The 13,478-nt window shown below is 33.0% G+C and overlaps 1 protein-coding gene across 1 annotated transcript; it reads right to left on the reverse strand.

Moving 5' to 3' along the window:
- Positions 1-513: 513 nt before the first annotated feature.
- On the reverse strand, positions 514-9,776 carry LOC148274659 (protein disulfide-isomerase A5). The gene is given in 7 exon segments (XM_088236811.1): positions 514-929; positions 3,636-3,761; positions 6,220-6,319; positions 6,322-6,383; positions 7,101-7,239; positions 9,102-9,287; positions 9,363-9,776. Coding segments are annotated over 7 exon segments (975 nt in total). The 5' UTR covers positions 9,496-9,776; the 3' UTR covers positions 514-700.
- Positions 9,777-13,478: the final 3,702 nt, after the last annotated feature.

Raw genomic sequence — 13,478 nt, forward strand, 5'->3', positions numbered from 1 at the left:
CGGTATTCTATTGTCTGAGGGTGAATAATTTTCTTTTTCGTTTTTTTAAAGTACAGTAAAACTCCCAACTATCCGGATTAATGAGGGCCAGATGTTGTCTCATAAAAATAAACTTAAACGTGTCCAGCAAAGTTAATTTGTTGGACGAAGTTGCCCTTTGTTATTATAACATCTCTTTTATTTCTCAATATATGGCAATTTGGATAAACGGAATCTGTTGTATTTTATTTTCATGTTATATTTTTAAATAAAATTGAAGTATAGTAAACAATTATTTTTTTTAAAATCCTGAATGAATTTTTATGCAGGGAAACCTATGCACTATTTTTTTTTTACATGATACTTTCATGAGATGTATCCACCGTGCAAAAAGGGGTTCTGGTGTATGATATATCACTATGAAGCAAATTCAATATGGCCTTGACTGAAAGGTTATACGAGGGTTACTTCGCTGGTACATAAATACATAAAACTAAAGAAATACGCCTTTGAATAAAAAATAAAAACAATTACTGATTTTCACACATTTTATTCAATAAAATTTGTAATTCTAATATACTTGCTACTATCTCTTAAAATCCTTAAGTACATAAGTTTAAAAAAATGGTTTGAAATAATTGGAGATTAGTAAAATAATATGTGCTATAGAGAGGAATGTAGCAAAATACAAATATTTGCAGTAAAAACAAAGTAAATTGTCTTATTTTGTCTTTTTACTTTGCTTTTTTGTCGATTTAGGGCTGGGCTCGGACGCTTTATTTGTCGGCGTTGATTTCCCGGCTTTTACTACAGCGATAACTGCCGTAATGGCAACCAAACTGAACCCGACTGCTCCTATTTGCCAGATCCAAGGATGTTCCGTCAGTATTCCTAATACTAGATCAACTATGTCCCGTATCATGTATACACACCAGGCTACGAGATCATCACTGAAAAAGAGGATAAAAGAAACCACTCAATAATGCAGGTTTCCATGACATGTAAACACACGAAACTGCATCATGACTTATGAATGCTCGACAAAGATACATAGGTCTAATGTAGTCTATCTTAAGAAAAAACTTTATTAATCAAATGAATGGACATCCATGTTCGATAAGTTAAAATAACTGCTTGAGAAGTTTTTCTTAAGCTTAAATCATATATAAATTTATATAATCACTATTGTATATCATTTAACTGAGGTAGTACAATAAATAATTTTAAGTAGTATTCAAGTGTTATCTTTTCGGTCAGTTTAAAAAATATTTATGTTATTTACTTATTATCATATTATTTACATAAAATTATACATATGTATATACAAAGTTGCTTTGACTATCTAACTAGGGTTATTTACCCCGTTCTAAGCCAGTCAAAAAAAAGAAAAACTAATTAATACATAGAAAAAAAATATGTAGGTAGACATAGTAAAAAATATATTAAAAAACATAGTAAAATACATAGTTTAAAAAAACACAGTAAAAACTGTAGTAAAAATATAGTGACAAATGACCCAGTAAAAAAACATATGTAATGTATCTGGGCCCATAGATTTACTCTGTTTTAGGCAGTCAATAATTTTTATTATTTCATCAGTTGTTGTTTTAATAGAATCTAGTTTGTGTAGGTTTTGTTTCTTTCAGAATCTTTTCAGCAACGGATTCACCAACGGAAATAAAATATTTGTTTGCATAATTAGAAATTATTTGGGTATCTGAAGTTTTTGTTTTTTTTATTTTTTTTATTTATTAATAAAACATATAAGACATGAATATCATGATATTATATTCCCAGGAGTTGTACGAAAAAACTCATTTGGGACGGTACATAAAAAAATAGTACATTTCTTGTAACAATACATAGTATACATTTAAACAATAAAAATTTAAACAAATTTTAACAATCTATGAACTTAATATTAAAAAAGGAAAGAAAACATTTAAAAAATCTGTGAACTTAATATTAAAGAAGAAAATAAAAACATTCAAACAATCTGTGAACTTAATATTAAAAAAGAAAAGGAAAATATTATCTAGATCAATTTTGTGTAAAAATGGTGTTTTGCTATTTGTTGTTTTAGTAATCTCTCTAGCTATTTTCCACATATGACTTAGATTAAAATTATTGTTATCATAAATGAGCTTTCTATAAGATCCAAGGACTTCATTTTAGTTTCTTATGTGGAACGGACTTGGGAGCGGTATGTTGATTTATGTAGTGGTTAAGAGTTTGAGCAAATACATCCATTGCTTTATCAGCATTTGTCTCCATGAAGACGTTTTCCCATTGTTCTCTTAGAAAATCATTTAGAAAGCTAGAGAAATTTAATGAAGATATGCAAGATATCTTTTCTCTAGTCGGAGGATTTATAGATTTGATACAAAGTGCTATAGTGTGGTGATCTGTTATACCAAAGTGAATAATAAAAGTATCGAAGTTTGAAATGTGTTTAGTAATAATGTAGTCATTACATGATTTGCTCTCACCTTGCTTGGTGATATCTCTAGACTTGATAGGTGTTTTTTTACTGGTGCTTTACCAATGCAGTGCATATTATTGTTGGGTTGTTAGGGTATGCATTATGTAGTATAAAAACTATTTAAACATATACATAATACAGTCGAACTTGGTTATTACGAGGAAGATGGGACCGATTGAATTTGCTCGTTGTAAACGTTACTCGTTATACCAGAGAAATGTTTTTTTTATACAATCGCTATTGCACATTGTCACTAAGTATATATGGTCCATCGATGGAAAATCCTGCGTTTCTTCGGGTACAAAACCATTGGAGCAATGCTTCATCAACATTAGTATGATCGCACTTTCTAAATTTTTTTGTGTCAGTGATATTCTTTTCAAATGCAGACAAATAAATATCCTTATTTTTCCACAATGTTGACACTGTGGATGAAGATAGTGAAAACTTTATACACAATTACACATTTTTCGCCCCATGTTCGATTTCATAAATAATTGCCACTTTTTCACCAATTGAGAGACACTTCCTTTTGTTAATAGACATGTTTATAGTTCAGGGGTTAAGTTTTAACTGATCTGGTCTAGAACTCATTTGACATCACCCACTTGTAATGTTTATTGTGTATTGAAATAAGCATAGAACATTAAAAAATCTAAAAAACCCTGTAATAACCCCCAAAACAAGCATGTCATTCATAAACTACAAAAGCAGTTGTAAATTTTAGCAATGTGCCAAACCTGCACTTACTAAGTTCACGAAGCTTGGATTTAAAAAAAACCATGTGTGTTCATTTTCCAATATTGTCAGCGAAAAATCCAATTAGGTAGGTACTTAGACACTTACATAGCTATCATAAACATAATCCGATCCCAACGCACGACGGTATTTATTTCGAGAATGATGTTTTTAACAATTGAAGATTTTTTGTGTAATTTTTTAATATTTTTGTTCGGTATGTCCGAGAAGTAGCTCGTTATAACATTGAATAATTGTATGGAGAAAACCATGAACTAAAATGTCAACTTATGTTTCCTCGTTACATCCGAGATCTCGCTATTTCCGTGATCCTTATAACCGAGTTCGACTGTAATAATTAGCTTATTTGGGACCATAACGGAATTCCAATATGAAAAAATAAATTTAAAAATAATAAAGTAAGAATTATACTTACAAAGGTGATTTTGGTAAAGGCACATTCTCGCTTTTGGCATTCTTATACCAGTCCAGTGCGAATAATGCTAAGGATTTAGTGTCGTACTTGGGAATGTCATACCAGTACATCTTACCCTTCCTGAATCTAAAATTAGAAATATACCATATGTGTGTACATATAATATTGATTCACATAACAATAAAAAAATAATAGAATTTCACAGAAAAATGTTGAAATTATGCTCAAATATAAGCAGAATGGTGAATTAACAATATATTCTTTAGGAATACAAGCTCTACGCAGATTATTGAGAGGGAAGGATGTATGAAACGAGGCCAATACCAACACCTCTGATCCCCTCAATATCTCTGTTCATTAATTAATATTCAGAGATAAAATATCCTAAATTTATAAACAATGATAATTTTTTGCAAATAGAAAACATCATTATTATGTATACACGTGTAAAATTACCAAAATAACAGAAAATGTACTTATACAATCTGAAAAATGTCTGTCTTAACCTTTAGACTGCTAAGCAGTTTTTCAAGAATCCAATGAGAAGTTTATATATTTTAAAAATTTAACATCACATTGTTGTGCAGCATTGTAAACCTTTTCTTATTTGGAAATAAAAACAAACAAAAATGATCTCGTAAAGCAATCTCAAGGCGCATTGTTTTAATAGTTATTATTTATATACATAAGTTTACTGTACATTATTTGAGACATAAATCCCAATTCCATGGGACTAAAAGTCCTGTGTTGAGATGGGACTTGCAATTAGTTGACACAGACAATAAATAATTTTATAAAAAATACATATAATTGAAACTATGTACATAATTATGATAGTTTTTTTGTTGGTTGCGGGGCACATTGCCCTGTTATCTATTATCAAACCTACCACTTCCATGCATGCTAAGCAAAAATGGGGTCAAATTAATATATCTAGAAATTTGTTGTGACAGAGAGGGAAAACATTTTTGACAAGAGAGTATGGAAGTCTAGGCATTTACAGGGCTTATAACCTGTCATTGGCTGGTTTAAATAGCCACTTTACACACTGTGTAATATTCACCATTCTGCGTTTTTAAATTTTTTTGTAAAGACAACATTTCCTCAACTCTTCCATCTGTTGACTTTTGTAAACTAAAAGAGCTGAAACTTTTACTGGTGTCGGTGAGTTTCATCTAATGAATTATTTCACCTACTAGGTAACACCTAAAAATGCTTTTCAATTTTATACAAGGTAGTTTAATCAACAGTAGTTTTCGGATGGTTCCAGTTCCCATAATAAACTATTCATCTATGGTCAATATTTAAAGTGCCATAATCCAAGGTGAAAATACGGCAATACGTTGTATGAAGAAAAGTCAGACCGTGTTTTCTCTTTTTCCTTTCGACATTTAATTAGAAACTGAAATGCTTGGTTATGTTGTGAAAGCGTATAAAAGCCGTTCGAATAAACATAAAAAAGATTGTGTAACTTTTCATTGGTAAGTAGGTACCTAGGTACTTGTTTATGAATGAATTCCAGAACTTTAAATAATGAAGTTTCAAATATAGAATTCTTTTTGCAAATGTCAAACGCTGCTCTTCTCGCCAGCAAGGGTGCACTTCTTTAGGAAGGCGATTTTCAAAAATGTACCGATTGTCAGTCAATATTATATTAGTATTACCAAAAATCTAGTAAAAAGAAATAAATGGGTTGAAATTATAAGGAATTTAAGGAAATAATCTGATTGGGATCCATAAAAATGAATTCTGATTGTAAACATTCAAAAACATTTTTTTTTATAAACAAAATAACATCTTTCCAAGTTTTTTGTTTATTCATTCTCGGAAAATACAGCCCTTGTGAATGATGAAAAAAATATTTTCGCTCATAACTTTTTTCTACTTAACAAATTGAAAATTGTAAAAGCTATAAATATGCTCACGGCAAAGATCTACATTTTTCTGAAAACCGCACATAAATCGGTCCAGTAGTTATTCAGTCCACCGAGGACACACATACGAACATTGCCTTTTATTTATGTAGAAGCTAACACTGGAACCTCATTACACAGTTTTAAAATATTGGAACTTTAATTTAAAAATACGTTCAACTATGCTGTGTTGTGTCATTTTAAAGTGTAGAAATGCTGCTGGGATCAACAAGAAACAGGATGGGATTTTATTTCATGTGTAAGTAGCAAATGCAATTCTTAAAAATTTAATTATTTTTCAATTTGTCAGATTGTCAAAGAAAACAAAATGGACATTTTGATTGTGTTGCCAGGGTAATCAAGTTTTTTATGCTACTTTGCTCATCATATATTATTTAACATGGTATAAAAATATCCGCTTTATGTAAAATAAAATTTGTTACATTTTTTAAGTTCAAAGTTCATTGATGCATTACTCTTATAGGTCATTTAAATTATTTAGCAGTGTTTATTGGTGGAAATTAATCGTAATTAATAACATTTTTTTAAATGAATGACAGGTTAACACTTTAATCCACTTAGTTTGTCAAATTAGTCATTCATGAAAACGGTTTAATTTTTTAAGAAATACAGATTACATACAAAAAAGAATACGCAAAAACTTGTCTTACAGCAGGAAGGTGGGGTCCTTGGTGACCCCGAAGCGGCGCGCCGTGGCGGCTGCGGCTCCCGAGCGGTCGGCCCTCCCCACCACTAGCCCGCGGTCGCGCCCTGAGCCCCCACCGCCTCCCAGCGCGCCCACATGCGCTGGCACTCGGTACATGACGAGCTGTAGCTGAAATATTTACACCAATTTGATAAAAGAATGGAGCCTTTGTTATAAACCATTGGCACTGGAAGTCCCTCCATTCGATTCAATGAAAGCGCCCACCCCTTTTTTGTAATACCTTTTATAGAGACATACAAATGTCAACAATTATTCTTTTCTCACTTAAAATTCTTATTTATTTTTATTTTTTTTGTCACATTTAATGTTTATATCTTTTTAATTTATGAAAACTTAATTGGTCTTTTTATGTTAAAAATTTTTTGTTTTTAATACTTATTTTGTATGACTGTGTTTTCTGAATAAAATACGTCCACATTCAATAGTTGGTGCTCTAATCACAGGGTAACAGCGATCATTTTAATATACACAGTAAGATGATTGGTCGTACGCTTAAGGTGCATTCCAGAGACTATGAAATATAACTGTGAAACTAAATTTTCTCATCGACTTTACCAGGGAAACATACCATTTCACCTACTAGGTCAGTGACCAGTGCACTGCTTAATGTCACACAATAATAAGAAGCGATTTGGGTTATTCAATTTTTGGATAACCCGAACCGCTTCGTACTAATATTTTGAATTCAGATTTAATCCACTGACTGTATGAGTGCTGTCATACATCTTTTACTCTATCTGGGCTATTTATGACAATCACCGAAGCTTTGCAGGTCCGGATAATAACATGCTATAGTAAAAGTTCTGTTTCACTTTCGATACTTACAACATAACAAACCAATCCCCAGTGGTAGCACCTGTCGCAGCTTGGGTTAAGTGTTCAAAGTTATCATCTGTTAATTCTCGCACATTTGGTTCTCTGTTGTTAATAAACGTTTGCACAATGTGATCTTCATCCAATGGACCTACAAATAAAAACATATTGCTTGGCAAATAAAGCATTTCAAACACCAAATGCAAAACATCTGTTTAAACAATCATTGAATTTATTAACTTTGGCACACAGCATAATACCATCATCACCACCAATCTAGAAAATATTTTGCTTTCAAAAATAAAAATACCTATGTAAAAATAAATACACTATTAAAAGCATAGATTTAAATAACTAGATACACTTTTGCAAAGAATCTATTATGGAAATATAAGACGATTGATACTTAAACCAACAAATTTGTTTACAGACATACTGGATTTCCTCTCTAGGGAGTTTAGATCTAAATTTGTTGCAATAGAGGGAAAACATTTTTGAGAAGGAATATGGAAGTCTAGACATTTACAGGGCTTTTTTGTAATACCTTTTATAGAGACATACAAATGTCAACAATTATTCTTTTCTCACTTAAAATTCTTATTTATTTTTAATTTTTTTGTCACATTTAATGTTTATATCTTTTTAATTTATGAAAACTTAATTGGTCTTTTTATGTTAAAATTTTTTTGTTTTTAATACTTATTTTGTATGACTGACCTATCATTGACTAGTTTATGTGGCCACTTTACACACTGTGTAGTCTGTCTACAAACATTTGGACATACTCAAAACATTGTTGATTAAACTAACTGGCATAAGAAGAAGTACAAAAATGGAAAAAATGTTTTCAGGCGTTGCCTAGTAGGTGAAATGATTCAGCAGGATGAATCTCACACACATAATAAAGGTTTCAGCTCTTTTACTTAAATAGATAGAAGAGTTGAGGAAATGTGAATATTTAAACATAGACAGAATGGTGAATGTCACACAGTGTGTAAATTGACAGCTAATGACAGGGGTCATAAGCCCTGTAAATGTCTTAGACTTCCATATTCCCTTTTCAATAATGTTTTCCCTCTCTGTGAAACAAATTTACAATGAGGAACTTCAGCCCTACAAGAAATTGTATACTAAAAATGTTTTCTTGCGCGCGGTAAAAATAAGAACATTAAATTGTAAGACAAAGTTTCTTGAAAATGTACAAAAAAAATATTTTAATAAAAACGCAGTACATTGTATGACGTGATTGGTTCATATGAACCAACCAATGATATGACAGCTGTGAAGGATATCTGGTTTGCTTAGCGTAAACGAACCAATCGGGAGAACTGAGAGAGAAGAATCTCCGACGTCACACGCGAAGTTATTTCAGAAATACAAAACTTCAAAATCATAGTGCTGATAATACGATACATAAAAATATTTTATTTTTTTAGCTTAGTTTAATAATCGATAGCAAATAATAAAAAAAATAATAAAAAACACTGACATCATTCAATTACTATTATTAATTGTTAAATCTCTATTTTTACTGTTTTCGTATAAATACATTGAATTTTATAAAAAAGATACCAGTCTCAAAGATGATCACAAAAAGAATGAAACCGGGTCTCTTGTTATTCCGAATTTGTAGATTTATATATGACTCATCTTCAATTTCTATAATAAATTTAAATGAACTTACATCAAGAATTTTCACCTACGAACCTTCAAACTTGAATCTTTCTGAAGAAAAAAATCGTGTTCCTTTTACATTCTGTGGTGCAAAAACTCTACTCTTATATACAGAGACATCCAGATTGAATTATAATAAGAAAAATTAAGTAGGACGTCGATCGTGAAAAAACCCAGTCACTGATTGAAATTTCATAAATAAAAGTGGAAAAACCTAAAAAGTATTTTTATATTATAATTAAAATGCAATTCCACCAACGAATGTCAGTAGAACTCGATTTATAAAGTCCATTTATAAATTCTTCAGTAGGATGTCATTTTATGAATATTTTAACCTACCATCGTAAAGAAGAGGTGTCCCATGTCTAAAGAAAACGAGGGCGGGCTCCGGTTGAGGACTGTAGAGTCGGATAAGATGGGAACGCGAGCTCTGTACTACCCAAGCCCCCAAAGAATCCACAAGCTCATCTCGAGCCTCGAGTAACAAGGTTTCGAGCTTTGAACATGCCGCGCAATCCGGCCGAGCTGAAGAGAAAACAATAAATTAAAACATATGCGTACGCATTGATTTCCACTAATTTACAATTAAAAAGCACTTACTGAATAAAACAACGACATATTTTTCATTTTTGAATAAATTTAGTAAATGATCATCGCTGACGGTTTCTAATTCGGCCCCGTCTAACTTTTTAAATAGTAATAATAATACAGAAAATATTAGCAAAAGTTTCATTTTAATTTATTCTACACAAACACGACTTTTCCTATATATCTTTTGACACATATACAAAAAATGTTGCACCGGCATTAACTATATAATATAGTTGGTAATAGCTGAAAATATTTTGGACTCAATAAAACGATCCTTATATTAATGTTATCTTTTAGTTCGATGTAAAAAAAAACTAACTAATAAATATTAGGTACGACAGTATGTTAGAAAAATGCCAAATCTCCGTTTCGAGTCCGCTGCAATTTGGTTGATTTTGGTGTCACGAATTGCCACAGATAAACAGAATCAACAGAATAACAGTACAGGACGGACACAGTTTTAGTCTAGATAAATATTTTTGTCTATTACCGACAAGTGGGGTTACTTTCATAACCACGGGGTAACTAATTTTAATTTAATGACTGACCAAAGTTACGGTTTCGGCTTCGGCGAGTTTCGGCCAATAAAGTAAGTTTTGGTCGCAGTTTCGGTTTTCACTAAAAATTCGCCGGAACTTCGGCTCAACCGTAACTTGCTATCGGATGTGTCGGATTACGTTTTTTATTATCAAATCAAATATACATTACTATTCAAAAATAAACAAATTAACACAATTAGAGATATTGGATTGTTGTTCGCTCAAATAATTAGTTATTGTATTGCCATTATCTCACATTAAAACTGTACTGATTTTGTGATTGGTTGACTATAGTCAGGGCGTCGTAGGCCATGCAGGGGCCCTTAGGCACACAGTGGTTGGGGCTTTTAGGAAGGGGCCGCTTTAGAATTTCCCCATAAGGCCAGGGGCTTAAGCTCGTGCCACACGTGCCCTTATGGGAAAGATGGCCCTGACTATAGTTAATAGTTCTAAGTTTCATAATTATATTTTTGTAATTCAATTAGTTAAAGTTTCTATAGCATAAATTAAAAAACTATTACATAAACTTTATACAGGTTGTTCTTTAAACCCTGTCACATCCGAAACCACAATGATCAGTACGAGCAAGAAGATATATTGGCACATTAAAATTAATTTTTAGAACGAATAAAATTTACAAAAAAAAATATTTTTTTTAAAAGAAAATATTAAAAAAAACAAACGGTTGCTTACTTCCGCAGGATCAAAAGGACTTCCACACAAAAATGTCATGTTTTTAAGAAAAACAGTTGGTGTAAAATTGACGTATTTTGCATATCCTAATATTGATAATATTGACGAAGAGAGAATACTTTGTAAGTTGAAGACACCAAAGTCATTCAGAAGAGGAAGGCTAGTTTTTACTGAATCGGAAAAAAGGGAACTTTAATATTGTCTAAAAAATAGTATATAAGATACATTTTGTAATAGAATAAACATATTCTGTACTAAATAATTTATGCTTTTTGTTTGAAAATTATGGTTTTAGTTTTTATTAAATAAAAACAAAAAAAATACCCAGGAGTTATAAAGAACATATTTTTGGAGGTTTATTTCATTGAAGTGGACAGGCTAGAGATTTATAACGAATGAACCAAGTGGGCTACAAAAAAAATACATATAACTTTTTTCGGTTGTTAACTTTCGATGTTGCATTATCGGTAGTTTATTAACAATTTTATGTTTTATCCATATTAAAATAAATGAATAAATTGGATTAAAACTTACAGAGTTATGTGGAGAAAATATTCTAAATTGGGCCCACTTCACCTCATCTTACGGTACTCATTAAATACTAATTTACCTAAATTCAAATAAAGTTTTATACTATGGCGATATTTTGTATAAAATGAACAAAATGCGGCCTTCGCGTCGTAAAAAGATGCATGGAAGGTATTGGAACGAAAAGATAGTGTAACGGACGGTTTAAATAGACGAATAATAAGATAATAAATTTACAATAATACGTTTAGGGTCCCCGGTATCTGTCAGCTAAATGTTAGACCTACAATAAAGGATGAATATTCCATTTTCGGGTCTGACTTTGGCAGTGGTGTAGTCCTGAATAAAATAGTACTGGAGCGGCGGAGCGCACCGCCACCACTACGGTGAAGTGGGAGGGGGGGGGAACACATGCTTAGAATTTTGCTAGTTATCGGCAATAAATACGTCTGTTGTTCTTTCGAATTGTTTGAAGAGACTTAAGTAGAAATATTTTTGAAACGTAATATTTGTTCCTGACCAGAGCCGGAGCGCCGTTCCGCTCAGATAAAAAGTGCCGGAGCGCCCCTCCGGCCTGACTAGACCACTGGACTTTAGTGATACCGGGGTACTTAAGAATATAATTTTGTTACAGGCCCTATAAAGGGCCTGAGCTTGTCGTTTGACTAATTGTTGCCCTAAGAAGAGCATTATTTTTACACCTTGACTAATTATTGCACTAAAAAGGGCATTTGTATTAAACGTGACTAATGTTTGCCCTGAATAGGGCATTGTTATTGATGTGGTGCGTGCGACGACTTTCGATGATGTGACCAAGCCGGGCGCCGGCACCTCCCTATATGCGCTTAAGCTAGGGTTTCCTAGGACAGCGGTGCCCGTATCTTAACGGCCGTAGTGAACGGTGATGCGGTGGACAGCCGTCGTAACGCTGACTAGAGAGTGGTTTCCTAGGAAAACGGTCTTAATAAATGTTATCAAATCCGTTTTCCTAGGAAACCACTCTCTAGTCACCGTTACGACGGCTGTCCACCGCACCACCGTTCACCACGGCCGTTAAGATACGGGCACCGCTGTCCTAGGAAACCCTACCTTTAGTGGGAGAGGCGCCGACCGGGAATGGCGGGAGTGGTATTTTCCCTCCACTGGCCTAGCGCTGGTTCGGACGCAGGTAGCGAGAGGCGTTACGCGCCCCATACAATGTGTACATTTCGAAATAATTAATTGATTCACCTCGAGCCTTTACCTTAGTCACATCATTTTATTTCGTCATACCGCCCGACCTCCCGCTCTACTACTATGTAGAATCTACCCTCTTTGACTTGACCATCGCTTTGCCCCAGGACTACGGACCAGTACCTTCTACTGACCTACGTAGTGACTAACTGTGACTTGTATAGTACAGATAGTATGTACATATACATATTGTATTATCTGTAATGTAGGTATATTACAATTCAGTTTGACTACCCTTCCTTACCTCGTGCATCTTACAACGGTTGATATATAGTTAACCCTAGAAAGGTGAAATAAAATACAAATATTTTATATACATTTTCATAATTGTTCAGATGCACAGTAAGTTTTTTCTGCGTTATTATGCCATGTGCCATTCGCACTCTATTCTGACGTTTCGGATCGCCAACAGTATTTATAATCAGGGTAATATTATTTATGTAGATATAAGATATATTTATTTATATATAATATACGATACACATACACAGCTTTTTGCATTTCATCTGAGAGATAAGGAGACTATGGCTGGTATTCCAAAAGCTCTCGCAGCCGTATTATCTCACGTATTTACATTCAAAATACACGAGAAAAACTGTTTTCTTGTGCCGCGAGAGCGGTTCAGAATAGCATCCCTGGAATTTCGATTGCAATAACTCAATTGTTTCTGCCGCAATGTGGCAGGTTGCACCATTTCGTTGAAATATCATAAACATTGATTTTATCCAGCGCAGACCACAAAAAATTAGTTAACATGTCGCGATAACGAAGACCATTGACGGCAACTTCGTTGCCGGTTGCAATCTAAAAAAAATACGGGCCAATGATTCCGCCAGTTTCGCCACGCGGGGAGTGCATAGGCTGCTGACGGATCCCTTGTTGGTTTTCAGTCTTTCAAGTTCGACAATCCGGTTTATGAACGTACCCATCAAGTTGCAGTGCGTCTCATCGCTCAAGATGATTTTTTTTGGAAAAATCACCACCGACTTGTTGATGCTCCATGATTCAATTGACGAATGTTCGGCGTTGCGCATGGTCCGTTAGCTTTAAATGTTGTGTTAATTAAATCCAGTACCATCAAAAGTCTAAATCAACTAAATTTGTGATAATTGAATGGAGAGAAATATTAATT

This window comes from Micrasema longulum, unplaced genomic scaffold, assembly GCF_059751315.1.
Source record: "Micrasema longulum isolate JH-2025_06_02 unplaced genomic scaffold, ASM5975131v1 h1tg001610l, whole genome shotgun sequence".
In the NCBI taxonomy this organism is placed as follows: Eukaryota; Metazoa; Arthropoda; class Insecta; order Trichoptera; family Brachycentridae; genus Micrasema; species Micrasema longulum.